Genomic DNA, 25714 nt, shown 5'->3' with positions numbered 1-25714 from the left:
TTACTTGCTGTATGTATGGAACTGATTGTTCCTTCCTAAGTGGAGCACTTTGCATTTCTCTTTATTAAACTTCATCCTGTTTACCTCTGACCATTTCTCTAACTTGCTAAGGTCATTTTGAATTATGAACTACTGGCCACCAAATGAAATTAATAGGTAGCAGGTTTAAAACAAACAAAAGGAAGTACTTCTTCACATAATCATAGAATCATAAGACTGGAAGGGACCTCAAGAGGTCATCGAGTCCAGCCCCCCGCCCTCAAGGCAGGACCAAGCTCTGTCTACACCATCCCTGACAGATGTCTATCTAACCTGTTCTTAAATATCTCCAGAGAGGGAGATTCCACCACCTCCCTTGGCAATTTATTCCAATATTTGACCACCCTGACAGTTAGGAATTTTTTCCTAATGTCCAATCTAAACCTCCCCTGCTGCACTTTAAGCCCATTACTCCTTGTCCTGTCCTCAGAAACCAAGAAGAACAAATTTTCTCCTTCCTCCTTGTGACACCCTTTTAGATATTTGAAAACCGCTATCATGTCCCCCCTTAATCTTCTTTTTTCCAAACTAAACAAACCCAGTTCATGAAGCCTGGCTTCATAGGTCATGTTCTCTAGACCTTTAATCATTCTTGTCGCTCTTCTCTGTACCCTTTCCAATTTCTCCACATCTTTCTTGAAATGTGGCTCCCAGAACTGGACACAGTACTCCAGCTGAGGCCTAACTAGTGCAGAGTAGAGCGGCAGAATGACTTCACGAGTTTTGCTTACAACACACCTGTTGATACAACCTAGAATCATATTTGCTTTTTTTGCAGCAGCATCACCCTGTTGACTCATATTCAACTTGTGGTCCACTATGACCCCTAGATCCCTTTCCGCCATGCTCCTTCCTAGACAGTCGCTTCCCATCTTGTATGTATGGAACTGATTGTTCCTTCCTAAGTGGAGCACTTTGCATTTCTCTTTATTAAACTTCATCCTGTTTACCTCTGACCATTTCTCTAACTTGCTAAGGTCATTTTGAATTATGTCCCTATCCTCCAAAGAAGTTGCAACCCCACCCAGTTTGGTGTCATCTGCAAACTTAATAAGCGTACTCTCTATCCCAATATCTACATCATTGATGAAGATATTGAACAGTACGGGTCCCAAAACAGACCCTTGCGGAACTCCACTTGTTATCCCTTTCCAGCAGGATTTAGCACCATTAACAACAACTCTCTGACTACGGTTATCCAGCCAATTATGCACCCACCTTATCGTGGCCCTATCTAAGTTATATTTGCCTAGTTTATCAATAAGAATATCATGCGAGACCGTATCAAATGCCTTACTAAAGTCTAGGTATATGACATCCACCGCTTCTCCCTTATCCACAAGGCTCGCAGTCAACCTGTGGAGCTCCTCACCGGAGGATGTGGTAAAGGGTAGGACTTTAACAGGGTTCAAAAAGAGCTAGATAGATTCATGGAGGTTAGGTCCATCAATGACTATGAGCAAGGATGGGTAGGAATGGTGTCCCTAGCCTGTGTTTGTCAGAAGCTGGGAATGGGCAACAGTGGATGAAACACTTGATGATTACCTGTTCTGTTCATTCTCTCTGGGGCACCTGTAATTGGCCACTGTCAGAAGACAGAATATTGGATTAGATGGACTTTTGGTCCAACCCTTTATAGCCATTCTTATGCTCTGGAATCAATGGGGATTGCACACATACACAAAGTCACACACATGTTTATGTGCTTGCAGGATCAAGGCCATTATGTTTTGCTTTTCAAATATTCAACTTTCAGCTGAAAGGAGCCCCTCCTTCTCTGAATCCCACTGCTCCTCCTTATGTTGACTTTTGCAAAACATGACAACCCATCACTCTGTGATGGGGTGGGATCACAGAGTATAATGTAAATATCTAATGATCTTTGTATTTGTAATTTCTCATTCACACAACTACCACACGTCCTTAAGCCTATACGTATTCTACCCTTAGAAGAATAAATTGTGAATGAGATTTGTGATTGGGGCTGCATGAGAATATGGACAGCCATTTCATGCTACTTATGTAATGCCCGTGACACTTAGAGTAGCCTTATACCTTTTTCCAGGTCCCTAAAGGTGCATCTACACTGCACTGTAGGTCGAAATAAGAGATGCAATCTGAGCTATGCAAAGTGCGTATTTTATTTCAATCTTATTTCAAAATACCTTATACTGAAATTTGTCCCTGTCTACACAGCACTTATTTCAAAATAAATCACTATTCTGAAACATCCCTTACTCCTCATGGAATGAGGAGTATGGGACATCAGAATAGTGAGCCCATTATATTTCAAAATAGCAGGCAGGCTCAAAAGATGCAGAATAGCTATTTGGGATACTTCCAGTATCCCCAAATAGCGCTCCAGTGTCAATGTAACCTATCCGAGTATGACCTGAGCTCTGTATTACATTGATCCTGTTGTCTTTACAAGTAGTGATATTTGATATTTCAAATAACACACAGGTGATATAGAAACTTATGAACATGAGAATTCACTCTGCCTCTTCAGAAAGTGGGGACATTATTCTGCCACAGCCCTACTTTTATACTGGAGACCCCTTGAGTTGCAAAGTTGCCACCAAAAGCTTTGGCTTTTTTTGTGTGAAAAATGCAACTATGTATTGCAAAGCATTTTGAGTCTAATACTGCAAACCATTTTTTTAAATCCAAAAAGCTACTTCAGATTACCACACATCACCCTTGCTAAGCTGGTTACTTCAGAAACGATGTTTGAGCTCAGTCAACAAAAGCAAATTAGTTAACCCAGAGGAAGAGAAGAGAGGTGCATGGGCCAAGTCCTTACATGGTGTAAATCATCATATCACTATTGATTTCAGTGAAGTAATGTCAATTTAGAGCAGATGAGGAGCTAGCCTGTGTACCTATATTTCAAAAAATCTCTCACTTTTCAATGTATGCTTTAGCTGTGCTACAAACATTACTTTAATTAACAGAAATAAATAGATGCCTGTTCTATGTAACTTTCTCTCCCATCTTTTGTTGTAATGGAATCACACCTCTCTGTTTAATCTAATCTCTCTGCATGATGGTAAAGCCAAGTTAAACATTCAGGACTGTATATAAAATGAAAGGTAATCTAAAATACATACTGGTCTCGCTTATAGACTTTGTGGGAGACACAAACCAGATGCAAACAGTTTTAGATATGCAGTACTGAAATGTGGGCAGGACTGGGGCAAGTGGCAGAAGAGAGAGGGGTTCATCTTATGGATGAGCATCTAGTGCCGGCATGGGAAAAAAGCAGTCTGCAAACTGGACATGGTTTGCCAGGGTTAGGCCCTGGCGGGCCACTGGATGCTTTATTTACCTGTGCGTGTGCAGGTACAGCTGCTTGCAGCTTTCGTTGGATGCAGTTCACTGTTCCAGGCCAATGGGAGCTGCAGGAAGAAGTGCTGGCTGGTCACCGCTTCCTTCAGCTCCCATTGGCTGGAAACAGCAAAATGCAGCCAATGGGAGCTGTGAGCAGCTGTAGCTGTGGTCAAGCAGGTAAAGAAAGCATCCAGTGGGGTAACCCTGGTGAACGGCATCTGGCCCATGGGTTGGTTATTGCCCACCTCTGATTTAGTGAAATTTGAATGCTCTATCTCATCTAGCTTTTGAAAGGGAGAAGGTGTTTCTTTTCTCTTCCCCTTCCAAAGTCTCCTGTTTGCTATAAAGAGGAAAGATGTCAATTTTCTTTCTGCCCGTTTCCATGTTCTGGCTGCTCCTCTCCCATTAATGACTCTCTTGTCTACTCATTGCCACAGCAGTGTGAAATTGACCTGATTCTTGTTGGTTTCACTTCTGCACTCAGGTTTACTAATGTAACTCTGCTGCTGTATGTAGATGTACCAAGTCCTTTTACCTGCATTTGCAAGGTGTTTTTCTTAAAAAAAAAAAAAAAAAAAGGCTTGAACTTTGTGAACATTGATTTCTGGTGCCCCAACACGCTCCCCAGGGGATACTTCCTATTCACTTTTCAAGATGGATGTCACTTTAGTTAGAGATGTCTCCAAATACTACCCATGACACTGAGCTATCAGCAACAATGATATAATGATAGTACAAAGAAGAACTGGCATATTAAATTCAGGTCAGCAGCTCTTTATAACCTCAACACTTGTCTTTTCTCAAATATAAAGCCCCATTTTCTTTTTAGCAACGTGAAATCAGTTCCACACTCCTGATTAAGGTAAAGTTATCAGTGAAGGCTGAAAGGGTTTTGCCTCCCTAAACTGTATAGGACTGGGTCTATGTTGTGCACAAAATTAACAAGGAAAGATAATTTCAATTCTTCACAATGAATTATGAAATGAAAATGATTGGTTAGGGAAATTACAGAGAATTAATTTACTGCAGCACAAATACAGCATTTCCTGCTGTGTTTAAATAGATGTCAAAAGGATAAAGGCGTGCATGGCATAATTGCATCTCAAGAAGGATTTGTTGTTAACTGTTCTATGGCAGCGCTGGGGCTGATGATAAAACATAGCGCTTCAATAGCCATTTCCATTTTCAGAGCTCGTCAAAGTCACTGGGGGTGGCACTGAGTCTCGAAGCTCATGCTTGTGCCAAGGAGGTGTGCCAAGAAGTCATTGGGACACAGAGAATAAGAATTCTTCCTGGAGTTCCATCCTGCTCTGTGCATAGTATGTCATCCCTCCCCCTGAAAGCTCTGGTCCAGCTCTGGTCCACCCCTTTGTGTATCAAGCATCCAATCCCTTTTCTTCTGCATGCTTAGAACTGTGGTCTGGGCAGGGACTGTGCGCCACAAATGGCAGTGGGCACTGCACCATTTGTGCCTGCAGAGACCCCAGGCATGCACTGGCATTAATGAATATTGGTGATGAGGCCACAATGGAGTATCAGGCACCCTTTGCAAGCCACTGTGCGAGCATGTAATGGAAGGACAGTCCTTACCCTAACGAGCTCATAATCTTCTGAGATTTTTTTTTTTGGTAATTAGAAAAATCTACACAATAAATTTTTCCATGGGAAGATTGAAGTGTCACCATGAGGACAATTTCCCCATGGCAACATCTTCATACATTCCCTTCCCAATACCATATAGTTCTGTACAGGAATAACTCCTGTGAGGAGAATAGCCCTGAGGTTAGGAAGTCCTGTAGGGAAACCTACATCTTTAGGGTTAAGACTTTCCTGAGCACAATCTTTCCCCTATTGGAAAAAACATCTCTGCCACACTCCCCTGGTATATTGTGCATGGGATTCATGGTATTGGGAAGTTTTTAAATGATAAACAAGAAATGCAGAGAACCCTTCAATCCCCCATGATAAACCCTTATTTAGGAGGGAATCCTCCCAAGTGATAGCTGAGAGCCTTGGAGAGCCATTAAAAGGTTGTCAGCATCTTCCACAGTCTGATGCTAAAAATGCCAGGGTTCTTTAGCTGTGTCTCTTTTGCTTTTGCCCATTTGCCATGATCCTGTTTGTGAAAATAGCTTCTAGCAAAATAGGGAGTGAATCATAATGAAAGTGCAGTGAGCTATCAAGTGCTAAGTGATGAATGTACTAGCAATGAACCAAGTATGCCATTTGAGATCTTGCATGAATCCCTTCTAACAGCAATGAATCCTGGTGGCATTCACTGTACACTTCAGCTTTCCTTTTATGGTGATACCTTATTTTTTTATATAACGAGGCCTGCCATCTCTGTGCAGTCTAAGTTCAAGCAACAGCAGAGGAGAAGACCAGGAGGAAGGCCTATACTGTTATAAGTAGATTTGAATTGTGCCAGCATGTCGTGCAATATACACAAAGCAGGTCAATTCCTGAAATTGATTCTTTGCATTTTGCATCCTTTTTAACAAACTAAAGCTCCAAATTAATTCCTGCTGTAATTCCACTGACTGCAGTGATTTTATAATAGACAGATGAAATTCCAGCCCCTACCAGAGGGGCAATACAAGTTCAGTGCTCCGTTTAAGTCCTATTCAAACTACTGTACAAAAAATAAGTCTTCAATGGGACATAAGTGGTGCACAGTACAATTGGAGTGTGATTTCTATATTTACTTGACTCTTTGTCTAGAATGTCGTGTCATGACTGGCATGTATGATACTTTATTATTGCCAGTGGGGTTAACACTAGTGAGTCTACTGTGCACATTTAATAGAGGGAGAGAAATGCATGGATAATAAACAAGAGGGTTCATTAGAGAGATGTCTGTGCTCAGTTAAAGCATGAGGCTGTGTGTGAGGACTTAAGGTCTCAGAAAAAGAGAAATTAAAAACATTTTGAACTTTTTATTTCTGAACCACAGCTGCCTTGTGGCAATCCTTCCACTGAACTGAAGACAGTAGGAAGAAAACTAAATCAATTAGGTGAAGTGGGACTGCAAATTGAGAGGGGAAGGCCAATAAACTTGTGGTAGTTCATTTACTCAGAAACACTGCAGAGGGCAACTAGAAGAATTAATGGAGAAGGTCCTGGCAGACAGCAGAGAACTGAAACCAATGAGGAGTCCTATGGAAAAAGTCTGATTCTGGAGTGAATGACAAGGACTGAGCCAATAAGAGCAGAAAGAAATGTTTTTGAAATAACATTTCAAATTTTGTCATACTCAAATTTTAACATGGTAAAACAAGAGGGAAACAATTAGTGTTAGGATATAGACAATCTAGAGAAAATATTTAGATGTGGCCTTTCTAGAAAAGATAGCCATTCTCTCCAGATATTATCATGCAAGCCATCACTAACATCAGCAGTGGTACTAATCCTGCAGTCATTGCACTGGCAACACTGGGAGGAAAAATTATTTCTCACATTTCACTCTAAAAGTGTGTCTATACAGCACCCTAAACTCAAAATAAGATACGCAATTTGCGCTATGCAAATTATGTATCTTATTTTGATTGAATTTTGAAATAGCATATTTTGAAATTTGGAGCGTCTACACAATGCCAAATTTTGAAATAACATGCTATTCCAAGACATCCCTTTACCCTCATGGAACAAGGGTTACAGAGATGCCAAAATAGTGCATCCGCTATTTTGAGACCTTTCTCAAAATAGCGGGCGTGTTCAAAAGACGCGAGGTAGCTATTTCAGGATACTGCAAGGATACTTTCGATATTCTGATATATTACTTCCTATATACTGATATATACTTCCGATAGCCCCGCTGTGTAGACATACCCTAAGAGAGGTCCACTCTATCAGTAATTGAATGTACATGATGATTTGGCTTTCATCAACCTACTGGCCTCATGCATACTTACTAAATTTCTTATTTTGAGTAGCACAATTGGTGTGAAAGGTACTCTACATATATGTACGACAAAGCAGTCCCAGGCCCTGAAGAACTTATTATCTAGCTAGTGATGGCAAGGTTAGACTGCATCTTAGCAAGATGAATAGCTATGAAGTTCATTAGTTATGGATGCATCAAATCACATAAAATAGTATCTCTGAATCTTTACATCTACTCACTCCTGGAAAAAGAGCCGGTTCACAAAGCTGAAACTAGTCCGGTTCACTTTCTCCAGAAGCTCTTCATTTTTTCATATTCTATGTCTGCTGGTTCCACAAGGGACTAGAAATGTTGATATACAATGGTTCTCATTAAAAAGTCATTATTTGCCAACATTATGACACTGGCTCTCTGAGATATCATTCAGAGAACAACAGGTGTCATACCCTTTAACAGATGCTGTATTTTAACAGACACCTTTCTGTCAGTTAGATATAACTTAACACATTGTTAATATTTGAAATCTGACCTATGAAATATGATGGTGGTTTTTTTTCTTGCCCTACTTAAATTGAATGTAAATTAGATGCCAAATTTTCCACCTGGAATTTGACTATTATTGCTAATAGTGGAGTCTGAATTGCCTTTTCCAGGGGGGCCAAAAAACTTGCTGGGCCCCTGTGCAAGGTGGGAAGGAAGGGCTGGTTCTGCACCCCCAGAAGGGATGGGACCTTGGGCCAAAAGGATGTGAGAGGGGCTAGCCCTCCACCCCCAAGTCAGCACTCAGCACTGCCTAGAGCATGCTGCACTTATCTCAGGCAGCCCTCAGTGCTGCCCAGAGTGCACTGCGTGAGGCTCTGGTGGTGATTTAAAGGGCCCAAGCTCCAGCTGCTGTTGCAGTAGCAGCAGAGATGGCTGGGAGCCCTAGGTCCCGGGGCAGTTGTCCCCTTGGCCTCCTCCATCGGTGGGCCTAATATAGGACCTGATTCTGGTAAATTCCCATTTACATTTGGCCAGATGGAGGTTTTGCTCATATTGAGCAATAGTAACTTCTTGAATAGGCCTCTTTTCTTCAGTGGGACCTTCTGCAATGTAATATACTATTGAATATCAGCAGTGGGTTCAAAAGCTCCTACTTAGAGAGCAAGGTCTTTAATCAGAGTATGGCCTGAGGCAGGAATGTGGGATTAGATTCAATTTGCTGTCAGCTGTCTATGGGACAGATCCCTAGTTGGTGTCACTTGTTATAAGTCAATGGAGCTATGCCAGTTTACACCAGTTGCGGGTGTGCCCACATGAGTTGAGTAAATGCACTTTGAGCTGTTGCTCAACCATATGTTAAAGCCTGGATGGACAACAGGTCTCTCCAAGCATGCAATTTCCATGCTATTTCTCTCCTCCTTCTCCAATGATGCGTATCCTGAGGATGAGGCTGTCATAGCTGCCACTGAACACTTTGTTATCCTTTGGGTTGATGAAGTCAGTTGAAATCAGTGAAAAGAACCAACATGACACAAGCTGCAGCACAGCAGCTATGGGGACATGAGAAAACAATATTTATATTTCAGAAGCAGAACATTGAGTTGGGGCCAAAAAACAAAGATTTGTCAGAGTGGTTTTGACTCAAAATAAAAAATGGCAGTTGACCGATTTCATAGACTCATAGAATCATAATAGCTCATCGAGAGGTCAAGTCCAGTCCTCTGCCCTTATGGCAGGACCCAGCATTGTCTAGATCATCCCTGATAGACGTCTGTCTAACCTACTCTTAAATATCTTCAGTGATGAAAATTCCACAACCTCCCTAGGTAATTTATTCAGTGCTTAACCACTCTGACAGTTAGAAGCTTTTTCTAATGTCTAACCTAAAGCTCCCCTGTGGCAATTTAAGCCCATTGCATCTTATCTTATCTTATAATGTTTCCCTCTTCCTTTCGACAACTTTTTAGGTACTTGAAAGCTGTTATCATGTCCCCTCTCAGTCTTCTCTTTTCCAGGCTAAACAAACCTAGTTCCTTCAGTCTTCCCTCATAGCTCATGTTTTCTAGACCTTTAATAATTTTTGTTGTTCTTCTCTAGACCTTCTTCTATTTCTCTGAAATGTGGTGCCCACAACTGGACACAATACTTCAGTTGAGGCCAAATCAGCGCAGAGTAGAGCAGAAGAATTACTTCTCACACCTCCTGTTAATAAATCCCAGAATTATGTCGCTTTTTTTCCACAGTGTCATGGTGTTAACTTATATTTAGCTCGTGGTCCACTATGACCCCTAAAATCCCTTTCTGCAGTTCTCCTTCCTAGACAGTCATTTCCAATTTTGTAGGTGTGAAACTGATGGCTCCTTTAGTGGACTACTTTGCTTTTGTGCTTTTTTAAATTTCATCCTATTTACCTCAGACTACTACTCCAGATTTTCTATATAATTTTGAATTATAATCCTATCTTCCAAAGCACTTGTAGCCACCCCCATCTGCAAACTTTATAACAGTACTTTCTATGCCATGATCTAAATTATTGATGAAACTATTGAACAGAACTGGTTCCCAAACTGATCCCTGTCAGTAAGATTTAGGGTAGGATTGTAACTCCTATAAAGGGGAATATACCTCTATATTGTCTATCTTTTTTTTTTTAAGAAGCATCATTTTAATGACATATTTGCTCCCACTTTGTGTCAAAGCAACTCAATTTTTAAACGCAAGCTCTGCTTTGACTCATCATCAACTGAAAAATCTGGCAAACGACTTTCAGTGTTCTTCCAAAGTAGCACTTGCTGACTAGTAGGAAACTTCCCCACTTTAGAATGACTCATTTAGGAGTATAATGACCACTGTGCCCATTAATGGTCTTCAATACAATCATGTTTTCTAAAAAACCAAACAAAATAAATCTAGAACCTCAAGCTGTTGTCTCTAGTTTAGTGGACATTTAAGACAATTTGAATTGGAAAAAAGCAGCTATCAAGACCCAGCTACCTTATGCTCCAGGCTGGAGTCTTTAAACATCAGTGAGAAAGGCTTGATATGCTCTCTTCTCAATTTATCGCCACTCCGTAAGTCGATGGTGTGCTCTATTCGCTTGTTAATTTCCTCGGGCCCAGACTGGACATGCAAAGCTTGTGCAAGATGGTTTGGAAGCAGATTTATTGAATTTCTTGTTAGGGCAGCCAGAGTCTAGGGGAAAGCACATGCAAACAGAATAAACCTGCTGGTCCCCTTGGGTTAAAAATGCAATGTTTTAGATCATGTTGCATTGCAAACTGTAACAGCATTCCATGCAATTCATTCAATGAAACCTACAGAAATTTAAAATAATAAGTCTGTTCCACTAAACACATACAGTATAGAAGGCGGCTGCTTTTGTGTTGTGTTTTGGAGGGGCTTTTATGTTTTGGGTTATGCTGAACTATCACACTGCCATAATATTTCCGCATTTTGTCACTGAATTATTTGTGAAATTCTTAGAGGATGGTGGGGGGAAACCCACATCAAGATCTCAACACAATGGATTGAAATCAATGGGTTGATTTAGAAAATCAGAACAGAATTCACAGAAAATATATAAAAGAGAAAAAAACTGGAAGTTACTGGATGTGTATAGTCAGGGAACAGATAGTTTGGAGGGGATTGGAAAGAAGAAACTTCCCTGACTGCATCACCATGTGCTGTTCATATGCATTCAAACACACAGTGAGCTCTCTCTGCACTGGCATGTTCCAACCAGTGTATGCAGATCACAGATAGGCCATATTGGTTACTATAACTTTCATGCAACACTTTTTGTGCTAGCAGATTTTTTTTGGCAACTCATTTAATCAATTATATATTTCCATAATTGATGAGGCAAGTGATTTCTGTGAAGTTTCGAAAAGGACAGATGGTGGAGATAGTAAGAATAGTGTATAACCTTGAGAACAGATGTAGAATATAATTCCATGAAGTGAGTAACTCAACCCAGTGTAACAATTCATTATACAAGCCACACAAAAAATAGCCAACTGAATGGGAAAATTTAACACATTATTGTCTGCTATTTTCCTCATGTTTAAAGAAATGCTACTGAGTAGAAGGGATATATAAACGCTCACATGTAAGAGCATAAAGCAAATTCTGATTATTAGGGGCCAGGAAGAAATTTTTGCCTGTTGTCAGGTTAATTCTCAGCTGCTTATTGCAGGTATCCTCTGATTTATCTTGTACTTCCCGCTGAGACAGACAGGGTACCGATCTAGATGAAACAGTGATTTGAATGTGTGAGGCAACATTTATTGATTAGGAGACTCCATACTGCTAATGGAATATAGTCTTTCCTGGTTCAGATTCAGAGCATGGACAGAAACTACCTTCTGATGAATGCTGAGTGGCACATAAGATCATGAGAGTGGTTTTAGCCTAACTACCAGTGGATAAGTATCCACCATCACAATCGGTAAGTGGTAACCTCATTTGCAGTCACAATAGAGAGGCCAAGGATCAAATAATCTTGAATAGTAAATTGCTCTCTGACACTACATAATTAGAAGAGAAACTTTAGAACACAGAAAGCCCAAATGGCTGAAATCCTGCACCATAGAGAAGTTGATGGGGATTTTACTGTTGACTTCAATAGGAATAGATTTCCTTCTCTATGTGTTTTGTCAGCACCTTTATTTGGCCGTATAAAAGGTAGTACCTGTACCACCACATTTTTTTTAAAGGGAAATCAGTTAAATGTTCCTATAAAATGATCACACATCCCCAGATCCCCATTTTATCCCGGGTACACAGGAATTAAAATGTATGCAAAGACCAGTGAAGTCATTAGGCAACTTTCTAGAGCCAGAAGGTATCACTGGAATGTCTAATCTGACCCCCAGGCCAATAAACTCCACCCAGCCACCCCCACACTGAGCCTATCAATCGTAATTAGATCAAAGTATTATAGTGCTCCGGAGACTAAACTATTGCATGCCACAGGCAGAGAACGGGAAGGACTAAGGTGCACAAATCAAATCTCTGAGGCCCCTGGAGTGACAAAGAGTTTTTAGTGTTAACTATCCAGAGGATTCTGGAAAGTGACTCATGTCCCCTGCTGCAGAGGAAGGGGAAAAGAACACACACACACACACACACACACACACACACACACACACACCAGTGCCCCTGTGAATTTGACCTGTAGGATTAACTTCCCATCCCTACATATGTGAGAAAGACCCATCCAGTCAAGCACCTGATAGATAGAAATCTCAGTACCACCTCAGCTCATGGGCTCACTCCTCCTAGTGTTCCATCTGCAGGCAAGGTCACCTCTGGCACGTTAGAGGAAGGATACAAAAACCCATAAAGGTCCTTCCTGAGTCCTACAACTGTCTGGCAGAAGCCCTGAATTATGAGGATTGAGATTTTAGGAACATACAAATGTGATTTCAATGTTTTTGGATGACACCCTAACACCCAAAAATGTCCTCTCCTTCAGTGCATATTAGATGTTACCAGGACTTGAAGGAGTTAATTTAAACTTTGGCTCTGTGGTGAAGCTATTATGGATATTCTGGTATAGGGATGGAGGCTTGAAGCATATGTGGTTCTATATAAGAACAGGATCCCTGTAGAGGTTGAAGTGTTTGGTTGTCTTCAGAATTAAGTCATATTATAGCTCAGCTGGAAGTAGGGGGAGACAAGTGCTTGATGGTTTACCAGGGTAACTCTTGAATACTTGGGGGAAATTATCTCACCTCATCTCAGCAGGTGAGTAAAGTAATTTTGCTCAATTTGAAGTGAAAATCACCTTGTTGCCACATCTTTTAACTAAATGGTTTAGAGTTTTTGGTTTCTAAATATTCCACCTAATTTTGACAAGGGCAAAGGCAATTGTGGTGGGACAAGGAGGGAACTGGACTGTAACAATCCATGTTTCTCCAGGAAAAAGAAGAGCTACTCCTATCTGAATACAATGTAATCTCTCTCTCTCTCTCTCTCTCTCTCTCATACAAAGACACTGAAGCAAATAGTCTCCCTAATGAGCAATACAAATGTGTAAAAGGGATCATATGTGTGTCATCAACCAAAGGGATAAGTTCTAATCCACTTGTGCCCAGCACATCCCATAGTTTGTTCTGTATCTGCTAGGGGAGCCAATATGGAATACTTGCATCCAGCCTATGATGCTGCCTGGAATACAGCTGTCTGGAGCAAACACTGGCGATCCATATGAGTATTGAGGGCCAGATGCTGCCATCCGCAGTAGTACTTTATTCCCTAAGTAATGCCATTGAAAGCAATTGAGCTATTTTCAGAGTCAAGTACTATTTAATATTACTGAGGGTGGCAGAATCAGGGCCTATGTACTTTTTTTTTCTTCAGTATGAGTGAGTTTCATTGAAAGACAACATGTACGGTGCTTTCAGTCACATCCCTGCTTGCATACTGCCAGAGAATGCTTTATATCCAGAGTATATACAGAGGTCAGCACAAAACAGTTCCAGGTTTGTCAACAGATGGCATAGAGTTATCACTCTTGTTCTAAGTCTAGGGAAAAACTGGGGTGTCTATGATATGATTGCGGTTAACAGTTGACAAATGTCATTTTTTAAAAGGCCACTGCTGTGTGTGTGTCTGTCTGCCAACAGCATAAAATATGCAATGGAGTGCTCCAAAGATTTAATTGATCCAATTTTGGGATAACCATTGTACTCAGGAGTTACAGGATAACCATCCAAAACGAACAGCACTGAAACCTTTATATCATGCAAGTATGTGTTCTAGATATCACAATGATAATCTTCACATTTATATTACAGGAGCACCCTAAGACCCCATTTAGAATCAGGGAACCATTGGACAGGGCTCTACTGAAACACAGATGAAGATGTGTTAGAAAAAAACACAACAACTTTAGAAAGATTTCAGGGAGATTTGAAATACTGCATGGGAATGATATTTCACCTCCCTCTCTGTTTAAAACCATGCTCCTTCAATAGTGGAATTCCAAGAGGGAAGTAGTACAGTTTAGAAAACTCTTACTCTAGGGCTGGGGTTCCCAACCTTTTTCGGTCCCTGTACCCCCTTGGCTTTTAGTAAACCTTCCTGTACCCCCATTCAATATGAAAGGAAATAAATTCTAGACTCTAGAATCCACAACTTTTTTCACTAATACTACTACTTTTGGAATATTTCAATTAGGATAATCTAGTTATTTTTACCAAATATTCCCCATGCCCCCTTGACAAGATTCCCGTACCTCCTGGGGGTACACGTACCCCCTGGGGATACGCATACCCCAGGTTGGGAACCCCTACTCTAGGGTGAAATCCTAGTGAGATAAAATCAATGGGGCTGTGTCTACATTGGCATCCCTTTCCGGAAAAGGGATGCTAATGAGACACTTCGGAATTGTGAATCCGCGGGTGATTTAAATATCCCCCTGCGGCATTTGCATTTACATGGCTGCCGCTTTTTTCCGGCGCGGGGTTTTTGCCGGAGAAAAGCGCCAGTCTAGACGCGATTTTCCGGAAAATAAGCCCTTTTCTGGAAGATCCCTTATTCCTACTTGAAAGTAAGGAATTGATTTCAGTGGAACTAGGATTTCATCTCATGGGACAAATCAGCTGGAGTACATTGTTTTGATAATTCAATCAGCCGAGGATTTCTCCCCTAGTGCCAATCCTGCACTTCAAACCAATGTAATATTAAAGAAAAGAAGGAAACATTTCTCCAGTAAGTTGACTGGTTTAAAACGGGGTCTGTTTGATGTTGTCTAGAGATTTGGAATTATAAGTATGTCCTAAGGGAGGCAGTGGATTAGTGAGCAGAGAACTTGTGAGGCAGACAAAAAGGCATGAATAATGCAGTTCAGCACATGGCTTTCAAATTTTTTCACATGCCTATTACCACCAGCCAAGTGAAGTTATTATAATTTGGTTTTGACACAAAACTTTCCAGTCTGGCAGTACAAGGCATTTCCCAGCATTATCTAGTGCTTCAGTGGGAATCCTTATCTAGTCGAAATCAACAGCAAAACTTCTGCTGACTTCATTGTGACTAGGTTTTGGGCCTTAGCATGTTAACACCTTGCAATCACATTACTTCAAATGCTTGGGTGAGCTCATCTCTAAAGGTTTGTATTCTGCTATAAAAGAAATGAATAAGACAGGCTCATTACTTGCCACCTCCCTGTGGCAGTTTTGCATTGAGGGATAATGCAGGTTTAGGCCTAGATAATATTGGAGGAAATAGTAGAATACTTCACATGGCCCTGGGATTCCTTGTTTTTATAATTGAAAAAAACATAAGGAAAAACCCTGAGCGAGTTTCAGGGGCTAGGCTTTGATTTGACATATTCCAGCTGAACCATAATGCAGTAATGCAATAATAAAACTAATTACACTATTATCTATATCCAATTAGCTTTGAAATGGGGCTTGGTTAAAAAGATCCAGAGCCAACTTAGTTATTCAGAACATAACAGCTGGCTAAGTGGAACCTTAGAAGATCGCATAGCATGCAGGCCAACCAATGGGGGAGCGGGGGAGGAGAGGGGGCAAAATGGACAATTGTTCTGGGGCCCAGCAATTCTAAAGACTCCGGGTCCTTTAGAATCATCACGGGTATGTCTACGCTACCACCCTCGTTCGAACTAGGGTGGTAATGTAGTCAACCAGAGTTGCAAATGAAGCCCGGGATTTGAATTTCCTGGACTTCATTTGCATATTGCCGGGCGCCGCCATTTTTAAATGTCCGCTAGTGCGGACTCCGTGCCCCGCGGCTACACGCGGCACGGACTAGGTAGTTTGGATTAGGCTTCCTATTCCAAACTACCATTACTCCTCATGGTAAGAGTAACGGTAGTTCGAAACAGGAAGCCTAATCCGAACTACCTAGTCTGTGCCGCGTGTAGCCGCGGGGCACGAAGTCCGCACTAGCGGACATTTAAAAATGGCGGCACCTGGCAATATGCAAATGAAGCCAGGGAAATTCAAATCCCGGGCTTCATTTGCAACTCCGGTTGCCTACATTACCACCCTAGTTCGAACGAGGGGGGTAGCGTAGACATACCCCACCAGAGTGCTGGATGGCACACTCCAGAGCCCTGCACTATGTGCTAGTGCTGGCTCTGAGGGCCGGCAGGAGGTCACTAGGTGTTGGGGGCTGTCTACCCCAACCCTGCCCCTTCTGCCCAAGGCCCCGCCCCTTCTGGGAGCATGGAGCCGCCCCCTCCCACATTACCCAGGGGCCCAACAATCCTGTCAGCTCCAGTAATACCATATGGTACCAAAAGAGTTTTGTTTTGCTTCCTGATTTGTTAGACTCAAGGAGTGCACACGGGCAGAGCTTAAGGATCATGCTTTCAATATGATGCACTGTAAATATCGACAGACTATTCATGCTACAGTTAGTTTAAAAAAGATGGTGCAGTCAAATTCCCATTAACTGAGCAGAGTGTATACTTCTAGAATTTGACTCTTATAGTATATGACACAGGCACAAGTTGTCAGGTTTAAGTTCTGCCATTAACTGAGCTTACGCTGATGCCAGAGGGCAGAAACTGGACTTTAAAGCAAAAAGATCAAAAGGTGTCAGAGCATAAAAACAGACATAAAATATAATAAACTGAAAGCAGAGGATGCAGAAATATCTTAACATACACAAATCTGAGGTAAAATTTCTAAAAAGTCTTTTTCAAAATTAAACACATTTTTGAAAAAATAGGAAGGAATGATTTTTTCCCCTGGGACATCTAATATCTTATGACCAGGTCATCTTATGTTCCTCGTCCAAGATCAAGATTTACAAAGATACTGAAGCATTGAAAGATGCTCTGTGTCCAAGTTCTAAAGAACTGCATAAGCTTTCAACAGAGTTCTATAAAATTCAATCTAAAAATGATAAAAAATGAGTAGGAGTAGAGACCAATAACTTTTCAGTAAATTTCTTTTTTACAGTAGAGTTCTATAGCAGGGATATGATTTTCTATTAAACACTATAGGATGGTTTTAAATAACAAAAGGCAAGTTTCCATTGTCTGTTCAATCCAGTAAGACTATGGCATAGGGGCTATTGACCTCAAAATAAGATGTTGGCCGTAGGAATTGAATCTAGGTTTCCTGTACTTTATGACCCTGGTCTCTTTATGTTCAACTCCTGATCTTTACACCAGTTGTTCAGACTTCTCTAAAATCAATAGCATCTTCAATACATTGTTTATTAGATGCCTGCATTGATAACAGTCACCACAGCCAACACTAGAATATGTGCATACACTGTATGGCTGTCTTAGACCAGGGTTTTTGTATTTGCATCCCATTTCTGTCAAATTTCTTCTGAGTAACATCAGGGTCCAAATTCTTCCCTTTTTTGCAACTTTTGTAAAGCACAGAGGGAGAATCTAATTCCACCATATACCACAGGGGCTAGAGGCTTGGTCTGTGCTTTACAGAGTGCACAGCCATGCTAATAAGCTCCGTTCCACTACTGGACATGGACTGGATTGCATCATAGCCACACACAACCTCAAAAGGTCTGGATTAACTTTTTGTGGGTTTGGCACCAAACATCTCTGTGGGCCCTTATGGGGGCTCTGGAGCATGGGGTGGTGTTGCGAGGGGCCAGCCAGATGCATGGCGTGATGAGGACGGCTCCCCTTCTGCCCAGCCCAGTGCGAGGGCACTATTTAAAAACCCAATGATCTGCCCAATATTGTGCTGCCAGAATGTCCATGACACATCACACCCTGCCCAAAACTCAGACACCCCTGATTCACTATGGCCAGTGCCCCCTTGGAACCTTTATGCCCAGTGCTGCCCCAGTCCCACCACACAGTCCCACCACAACTGCTTAGCATCCCACAGAGAATCTCCATACCTTAGTGCCCCAACATACAGATCTTCCCCACTCTCTCTCAGCCCAACTCTCCCGCTCGGGCCCTCCACAGACCACTCTCCCATTCCCTTCCTCCTGGCCACCCTCACCAGCCTTGAAGTACCAGTGCAGACAGGGCTGGTCCTGGGGAGGGGAATCATCCTGGCCCCTCAGGACTGGTACCATCAGCCATGCCAGGACCTGCCCTAGCTGGGCTCCCTCAAGACATATTTACCTGGAAGGGCTCAGCCAAGCCCTTTATGCTGTGCCCTCCTCCCACTGGCCAGGCTTCTGCTCCGGTCCCCAGGTGGCTGTGCTCTAGGTTGACAGGTGGGACCCCACAGTTAGTGGGAAAAAGAGACTGCCCGGAGCTAGAGGTGCACTTGGGTCCAGCCAGAGTCAGAGAGAAGCTGGCGGGTGAGATCATGACATAGAGAGGAGCCCTCAGCTGACCTGTGGGCAGGTCAAGAGGATTAAGTTGTGGGGATAGGAGGCAGCACGTTGGTGGGATCTCAGGAGCAGTATAAGCAGAGCAGGAAGGGATCCCTTCTGAGCATGGGCCTGTCTCCATGGCATCCCTAGTGCCATTATTAACCCAGCACTGAACCGCAGTGTAATTCATAATCAAACCTATCTCACAAGCCTGGTAACTTTAACTTTTTTACATGCGTGTGATGTGTAGAATGCTTATTTTGCCTCTAAATGAAATCTCATACTTCCAGGCCACTCTCATAGGCCACTAGTCCAAAATAGGGGAAAACATAAAATGTGATGAATTGTGGGTTGGAGGAGAAACATTGGAAGAGACTGTGTGTCTAATTCTGAAAGACCCAGCAAAGCCTAGAATTAAGCCACGGGTACCAGATGAGTTGAGTTACCCAAATCGTATCATAACTGATCACTTTTTAATGAGGGGATTTGAGAGAACTGGAAAATGCTAAAGAAGATTCAGTGCTTTGCTGTCAAACTGATGCTTCTTAGATCTTCAACCTCCTCTGCTACAAATGATCGTTCTGCGGATAATTAACACTGTTGAATGTTTAATTTGTCCAAGACGGAGTGGCCATTGGAGAAAGACACAAATTAACAGCATAATTTAAAGATGCCATCTGATTTCTGAGCTTATATTAGCTCAACCCACTATTAATGAACAACAATGCACACTGTATGATTTTAAAATTGAAAAATTACATAATTGACTCATTCATACGGCAACTAGTTATTTAGAGTTTCTTGCCTGCTAATGAATTGTTATATAGTAAACATGATTTATGTTTTTAATAGTGGGAAAATTACATTGCATCAAAATAGGGAGAAGTAATCTGTTGATTTTGATTTCTTTTGTTGCTATAAAGTGCAAACCCCTTTGACAATATGTTCATTCAGTAATTTTCATGGACTTTTTACTGGCTTACGGGATGGAAGATCAACAATGTTATAAAATAATACTCCTTTTTATTCATTGTTAGCAACATGCTAAAATACAGCTGAGAATATGGAAATGGGGGGAATAACCTAATTTGTAATGTTTTGGGCCTATGAAAACTGGAAAGGGAAAGAACAAGAAAAGGAAAATGTTCAGAGAAGTTAATCTTAGCATCATGCATGCACTCTTTCATTCCCAATGGAACAAGAATATAGATATAAACAAAATGATGTGAGACCTGAAAGGAATTGCACATGCAGATATGCGAATACACAGATACATATATAAAACAGATGTTTTATATAAGAGCAAAGTGTATCATGCGCCATTTTAGTCTCAAAGACTTCAGAAAGAATTGATCACTTGTGAGGGTTTATCACTGTAGGCAAGAGACAGTTGACGAAGCGAGCTTTTCACGCAACTAAGCTTTAAGTTCTATAGACGTTTCAGACAACTAGGACTAAGTACATGCAGCAAAAGAAAGGAAATATCATGTCATTACAGATCTCTCACATATACATGGAAGGCAACTCAAACTGATCTTGTTTCACTATGACTCATCAATCTTTCAAATGCGGTAGAAAGAGTGGTAGCTCAGGGCATTTTAACCTTTTCATCTTTAATTCCTTTAAGCAGACACACTTCACCACTGATTTTATGACTGAAAAATTATTGGATCCCAGGATGCATGCAACAAACATGAAATGCTTTCCAAAAAGGGGCTGATTGAGAGCAATCTAGAGAGACATTTGGTTTCTGTCATTGCTCCCTGCTTCTGCTTAGCTAGTCATGACTCCAGTAATCTCCTGTTGGGGAACCATAATTGTGTCCTGAAATCTTTTTTTTAAAGCAATAAAGAAAGAATGTGAAGAATAGTGATACTGTTATCACAAGGGGCATGTTAGTCTACATCTCTTTACTTTGGCTCATTCATCAGCTTGTGGCATATTTGCACATCCCACACAACATACATCTGCTTGTCTATTGACTTTGACAAAGAATACAGCAGTGCACTGAAAATGTATTGTGCTAGTTACATATGGTGACTTTCGCATCCAATGTCATTTAATTACATTGATTGGTTTTGCATTTAATCTACTGCTTTGAGGTTTGGTTCAATGAAAACTCAGCTGCATATTATTTAATTTTAGTTGGACCAAAAAAACCCAACTCCTAACCCATCTCCACCATGAAACCCTGGCATTTCCCCGATTCTGATACACGGGTTAATTCTGTCCTGAGGCATTTTGTTTAATCATCTGCAGTTACGGTACATGTTAGAGAAAAGGTTAAAGTTGAATTTGCTTCCTCTGAGGCTTTCATCATTGAGATGCATTCAAGCATGCTTTCATAGTTGATGACATTAAGGAAAGTTTGACTTACGTTCTGTTTTCCCACTATGTTATCAAATGGGAGTTCAGGGCTCCACGATCCTTCGGTAAATGTTGGCACACTGTTTCTCCTGTCTGAGGAGCTGACAGATTCTTTCACAATGTCTTCAGGCAAAGTCAACAGACTCTCCTCAGGTTGTTTGATTAAATAGGTCTCAATGTTATGTTTTCTTAAGAATTCATTTCGTTCTTTACCGTGTCCTTCCTCAACTTTATAATCCCCATTCAGGCAGTCCAGCGTGGCTTTGGAAATATGGATCCTCCTGCATGTATGAAACAAGTGGTGCTAAATCCTGGTTGCATCATTTGACAGGAAGGACTATTTAGGGCTTTACATCATTATGTAACAGTTTACATCAGGGCTCTTTTGGGTACTACCGATGATTTTACAATAAGGAAACATTACAAAGATGCCGTGTAATCACTCAGAATCCCCACATTTCTTTTACAAACACGGGCTCCAGTTCTGTGTGGGAACCCAAGGTCAAACACTGGCACCTGCATGAACCTCTATTCTCTTCAGTAGGGTTGCATGCAGGCGTAGAGAGCTGCCCACAGTATTTAATAAATTAATGTATCTGTTTGTATTGAGGTAGCAATTAAGAGCCCCACACATGCACCAGGATCCCATTGTGCTCAGTGGTAAACAAACAGAAAAGAAAAACAGTCCCTTCCTCAAAGAGCTTACAACCTAAGCATAGGGTAAAGAGCAATAAAAGGGTACAGAAAGGCTGAAGAGACAGCTCAAAAAAACCCAACAGGACACTATTGTTCAGCTCCGATCTGCATAGTGGAGCCAGGTAAGGAGGCATGTGAGGTCACAGACTGGGGTTCAGAAGGGCTAGTCGATGGACAGAGTGGGGCATAGCTTAAGGAACTGGGGCGCTGTGGGACGACATGGGAAGATAGGATGGACACTGCAGGCACACATGGGAACAGGGGCTGAAAGGACACATGAGGACAGAGTTGAGGGAGCACAGTCTCATAGGGATGGAGGAAAGGGCTGCAGGGACATATGGAGCCAGGGGATAGGTAATGCAGGGACACATGGGGATGAGGGAGTGTAGGGACATAATATGGAGACAAGAGCAGATGTTCCTGACTAAATGGGAGAGACAGCCAGGGTCTAGATGGGGGAGGCTCCCCAATTCCTTAACAACCCTCCCTCCTGCTCTAAAATACCTGTGTGGCAGTTCACCCTCCCCTCATGCTTTATGAAATGGACTTATGGACATCAATGTACATAACCCAAAGGTGCTTTGAGCAACTTATTTCATGTAACCTTTCAATCTTCATGTCATAATCCTCTGGATCTGTTTATCTTATTTGGTGTATGTATCATTTTTGTATGTAAAATTAGACATATGGAGTAGGGAATATTTTATGGATTTTAAATGTGAGAATGAAAGTCATCAAGGGAAGCCTTAGTGTCTGGACAATCATATGCAAATAGCCTTTTGTCCTTAGGTCTTAGCAGTAGTTGGTAGGGATGGGCCAGATGACTCCCCATACAATAAGGGAATCTTTAGAAACCATAGGAAAATAGGAGTTTTTGGTCTTTGGCTGGCACACCCAAGGGAAACAACCAAAGACCCCAGGGTGAAGGACAGCCCTAGTTTGGAAGGCTTTGCTGAAAAAGAGAGTTTTAGGACGACTTTGTAATGAGTTTGTGTACCGAAGTTTCATTGTTAGAATTAGCTAAGTGTTTTCTGTTGTTTTGAGTTTGTAAGCTCTTTGCTCTGCCTGTTCTCACTTATAACCACTTAAATCCTACTGCTGGTCTCCCCCAACCAAGGGTCGGTGAGAAGCCCCAGAAAGAAGGAAGGTAAATGGCAGTGGCCGGGTTAGCACCCCGGAATCACCCCCACACAGTTGTCTGTGACCTCACCTCATCACAACCTTTTTCATACTTTTCCCACCCATACTTAACAACCCTCCATGTTCAGTCCTAGGTGCCTTCCTTCTTTCTCTGCTCCTCTGTTACTTTTGAGGGGTGCAGGTTATACATTTCCACATGGTAGTTTAAATGAGTTATTCAAAGTTCTATAATAAAATGCCTAGTAAGTAATCTAGCTGTCAAAAACAATCTCTCTCTTTTGCTCTCTCTTTTTTTTGGTCTGCATTTTTTACAGACATACTTGCTGACAGGATTTTAAAATAAATTGCCAAAATAATTGAAACTGCCATGATAGTATTGTGTTATTTTGACAAATAGAATATTATATGAAGAATTTGTAAGTTTTTGGAGAGGAATTCCCCTGGGAATAATGTGTAGAAGACACACAGAGCTAGATTTTCCAGTGGTATAAATTGGCATTGATTTCAATGGCTCTCTGCTGGTTTACACTAGCTTTTGCTTTAGCTCATATTTCCCATCTTTGCAAATTTTCTTTTGTAGCCTATTTCATGCCATTGCAGATTTATACTATGTAAAATCCTAGTGATAGACCTAGAAATGTGTGTAGTAAAAGTCGTCTGTGCTTAACCCTTTGAGTTAGTGAATATCTCTTACAAGCTACTGATTTCATTTGGCTCTTCTGAACTGCCTGGCAGTGAAGAAATCCAGTAACACTGAGAATCAGGTACAATATATATAATATGAAACATCATTTCATAATAAAAATCCGGAGAAACTGGAAATATTTGTCTTCATCCATTTAAAATCCAGGACCAGAGCATCAGCAAACATAAATCAAGGAAGCTGAAGTGAAGTCAATGCATCTATGCCAATTTATATCAGAAGAAGATCCGACCCATTATTTTTTCCAAAATGTCCACGCAGATTAGAGGTCTCTAATAAAAATGACTGTAAAAACTGTTTCCTGATGGTAAGTAGCATTTGGCCTGGATTTGAAAGCCAGTCTCGGACCTGAGAAAAAGACTTTGTTTTTAAGCTTATAAATCCAAAAAGGCTAAATTAATTTAAGAAAGGGACTAAATAAATAAAGAATAGAAAACAATACATTAGTTGCTAGGGTGACTATCTTTGGGCTGAATTTTAGTCTAATATAATTCTGGAAGACTGAATTATAAACTCCTGAAATATGGGGTTTGTAATGGAAATGATATCAGCACTAAGTAAAGCTGTGAACATGGCTATTGGTTTTAATACACATTCAGGGGCAAAATATTAATAAACCAGCTGGTAGAGTCAAGAACAGTTTCTGCTTCTCCTTTTACATGCATTTGACTTTTCTTCATCCATGTAAAATGTACATTGGAGAGGCTGGTTCTGGACTCACTTAAAATGTGTAAATCAGAAACACTTGCATTGAAGTCAATGAATCATTGTGGAAAAGATGTAAAACCTGAATCAAGCCCAAGCCTTTTGAACCTACTCACAAATAAGGTATCCTGAAAAATCAGTTATCAACTCTGTCTAATGGAAGATTAAACAGGTTAATTTCAAGATACACAATGACACACCTCATGTATTAGAAATAATAGCTCTGCTTTTAATATACAAAAAACTGGCTCTAAAAATTATATTCTGGGATTCCATATGAATTCTCTATCAATGGGTTCTGGATCAAATGTGCTTATTATAGGGCATATCTCCATGATGCATGCTGAGCTGCAATATAAATATACAGGCAGTCCCCGAGTTACGCGGATCCGACTTACGTCGGATCTGCAGTTACGAATGGGGATTTTCTCACCCCGGAGGACTGGAGCGGCAGGACGCCTGGTCCCGCCGCCCGCCTCCTTCGGGGCGAGAAAAGCTGCTCCCCATCTCCCTGGTCTGCTGGGGGAGCCAGCAGACCAGGGAGACGGGGAGCAAAGCGGCGGAGGACCCGGGCCGGACCACGGCGCTGATCTGGAAGCGCCGCGGTCCGGCCCGGGTCCTCCGCCGCTTTGCTCCGCATCTCCCTGGTCTGCTGGGGGGGGGGACGTAGCTAGTGCCCCCCCCAGCAGACCAGGGAGACGTGGAGCAAAGCCCGGGGCCTGTGGTAGAGCAGGTGGGGCGCTGCCGATTGGTCCCACAGCACCGCTCCTTGGCGCTACTAGACCAACCCGGCAGCACCCCAGCTGCTCTGCCCCAGAAGTCCCCAAGTCAGCCGCTGCTGAAACTGACCAGCGGCTGACTACAGGAAGCCCGAGGCAGAGTTGCTCTGCCCCGGGCTTCCTGGAATTAGCTGCTGATCAGTTTCAGCAGCAGCTGACTTGGGGACGCCTGGGGTTCTTAAGTTGAATCTGTATGTAAGTGGGAACTGGTGTCCAGATTCAGCCGCTGTTGAAACTGATCAGTTTCAGCAGCGGCTGAATCTGGATGCCAGTTCCAACTTACATACAGATTCAACTTAAGAACAAACCTACAGTCCCTATCTTGTACGTAACCCGGGGACTGCCTGTATAGCGTTCTGGAGTCCCATGCACTCACTGTTCATGCTCTATGCTTATGCACCCTGAAGGTACATCTACACTGTTGGTTAAAGTTGAATGAAGATACGCAATTCAGCTACGTTAATTGCATAGCTGAAGTCGAAGTACCTTAACTCGGCTTTTAGCGCTATCTACGCTGCAAGAAATCAAAGGAAGACCATACTTCCTTCGACTTCCCTTATGCATTGTGAAATGAGGGTTACAGAAGTCGGAGTAAGAAGCCCATTATTTTGAAATTATTTCAAAATAATGGGCATGCTGTGTAGATGTGCATTCTGTTGTTTCGAAATAATGTGAATCATTTCAAAATAACGCTGCTGTGTAGCCATGTCCTATGAGTTCTCTACTGCATACTGCCACACTCTGGCTTGAAACAGCCATAGGTCAAAGCACACTAGGCAACTTTTAGTGAGGAGCAGCAGA

General features: G+C 41.8%; 1 protein-coding gene across 2 annotated transcripts in view; it reads right to left on the bottom strand.

Annotated features, from left to right (window-relative positions):
• ADCY8 (adenylate cyclase 8) overlaps positions 1-25714 on the bottom strand; it is a 217516-nt gene that overhangs the window by 66296 nt on the left and 125506 nt on the right. The window contains exons 7-8 of one of the 2 annotated variants that reach the window (XM_075920134.2): positions 20901-21171; positions 10229-10426 (exon numbers count right to left, since the gene is read on the bottom strand). In XM_075920134.2, the coding sequence (XP_075776249.1) occupies positions 10229-10426; positions 20901-21171 (469 nt within the window). The remainder of the gene's footprint in view (positions 1-10228; positions 10427-20900; positions 21172-25714) is intronic. The other variant, XM_075920135.2, reaches the window with a different exon arrangement.

Source organism: Pelodiscus sinensis, chromosome 2 (assembly GCF_052426305.1).
Source record: "Pelodiscus sinensis isolate ZL-2025 chromosome 2, ASM5242630v1, whole genome shotgun sequence".
NCBI classification, from domain to species: domain Eukaryota; kingdom Metazoa; phylum Chordata; order Testudines; family Trionychidae; genus Pelodiscus; species Pelodiscus sinensis.
Note: the sequence above shows the minus strand (reverse complement) of the source record. Positions and strands in the feature narration are given on the sequence as shown.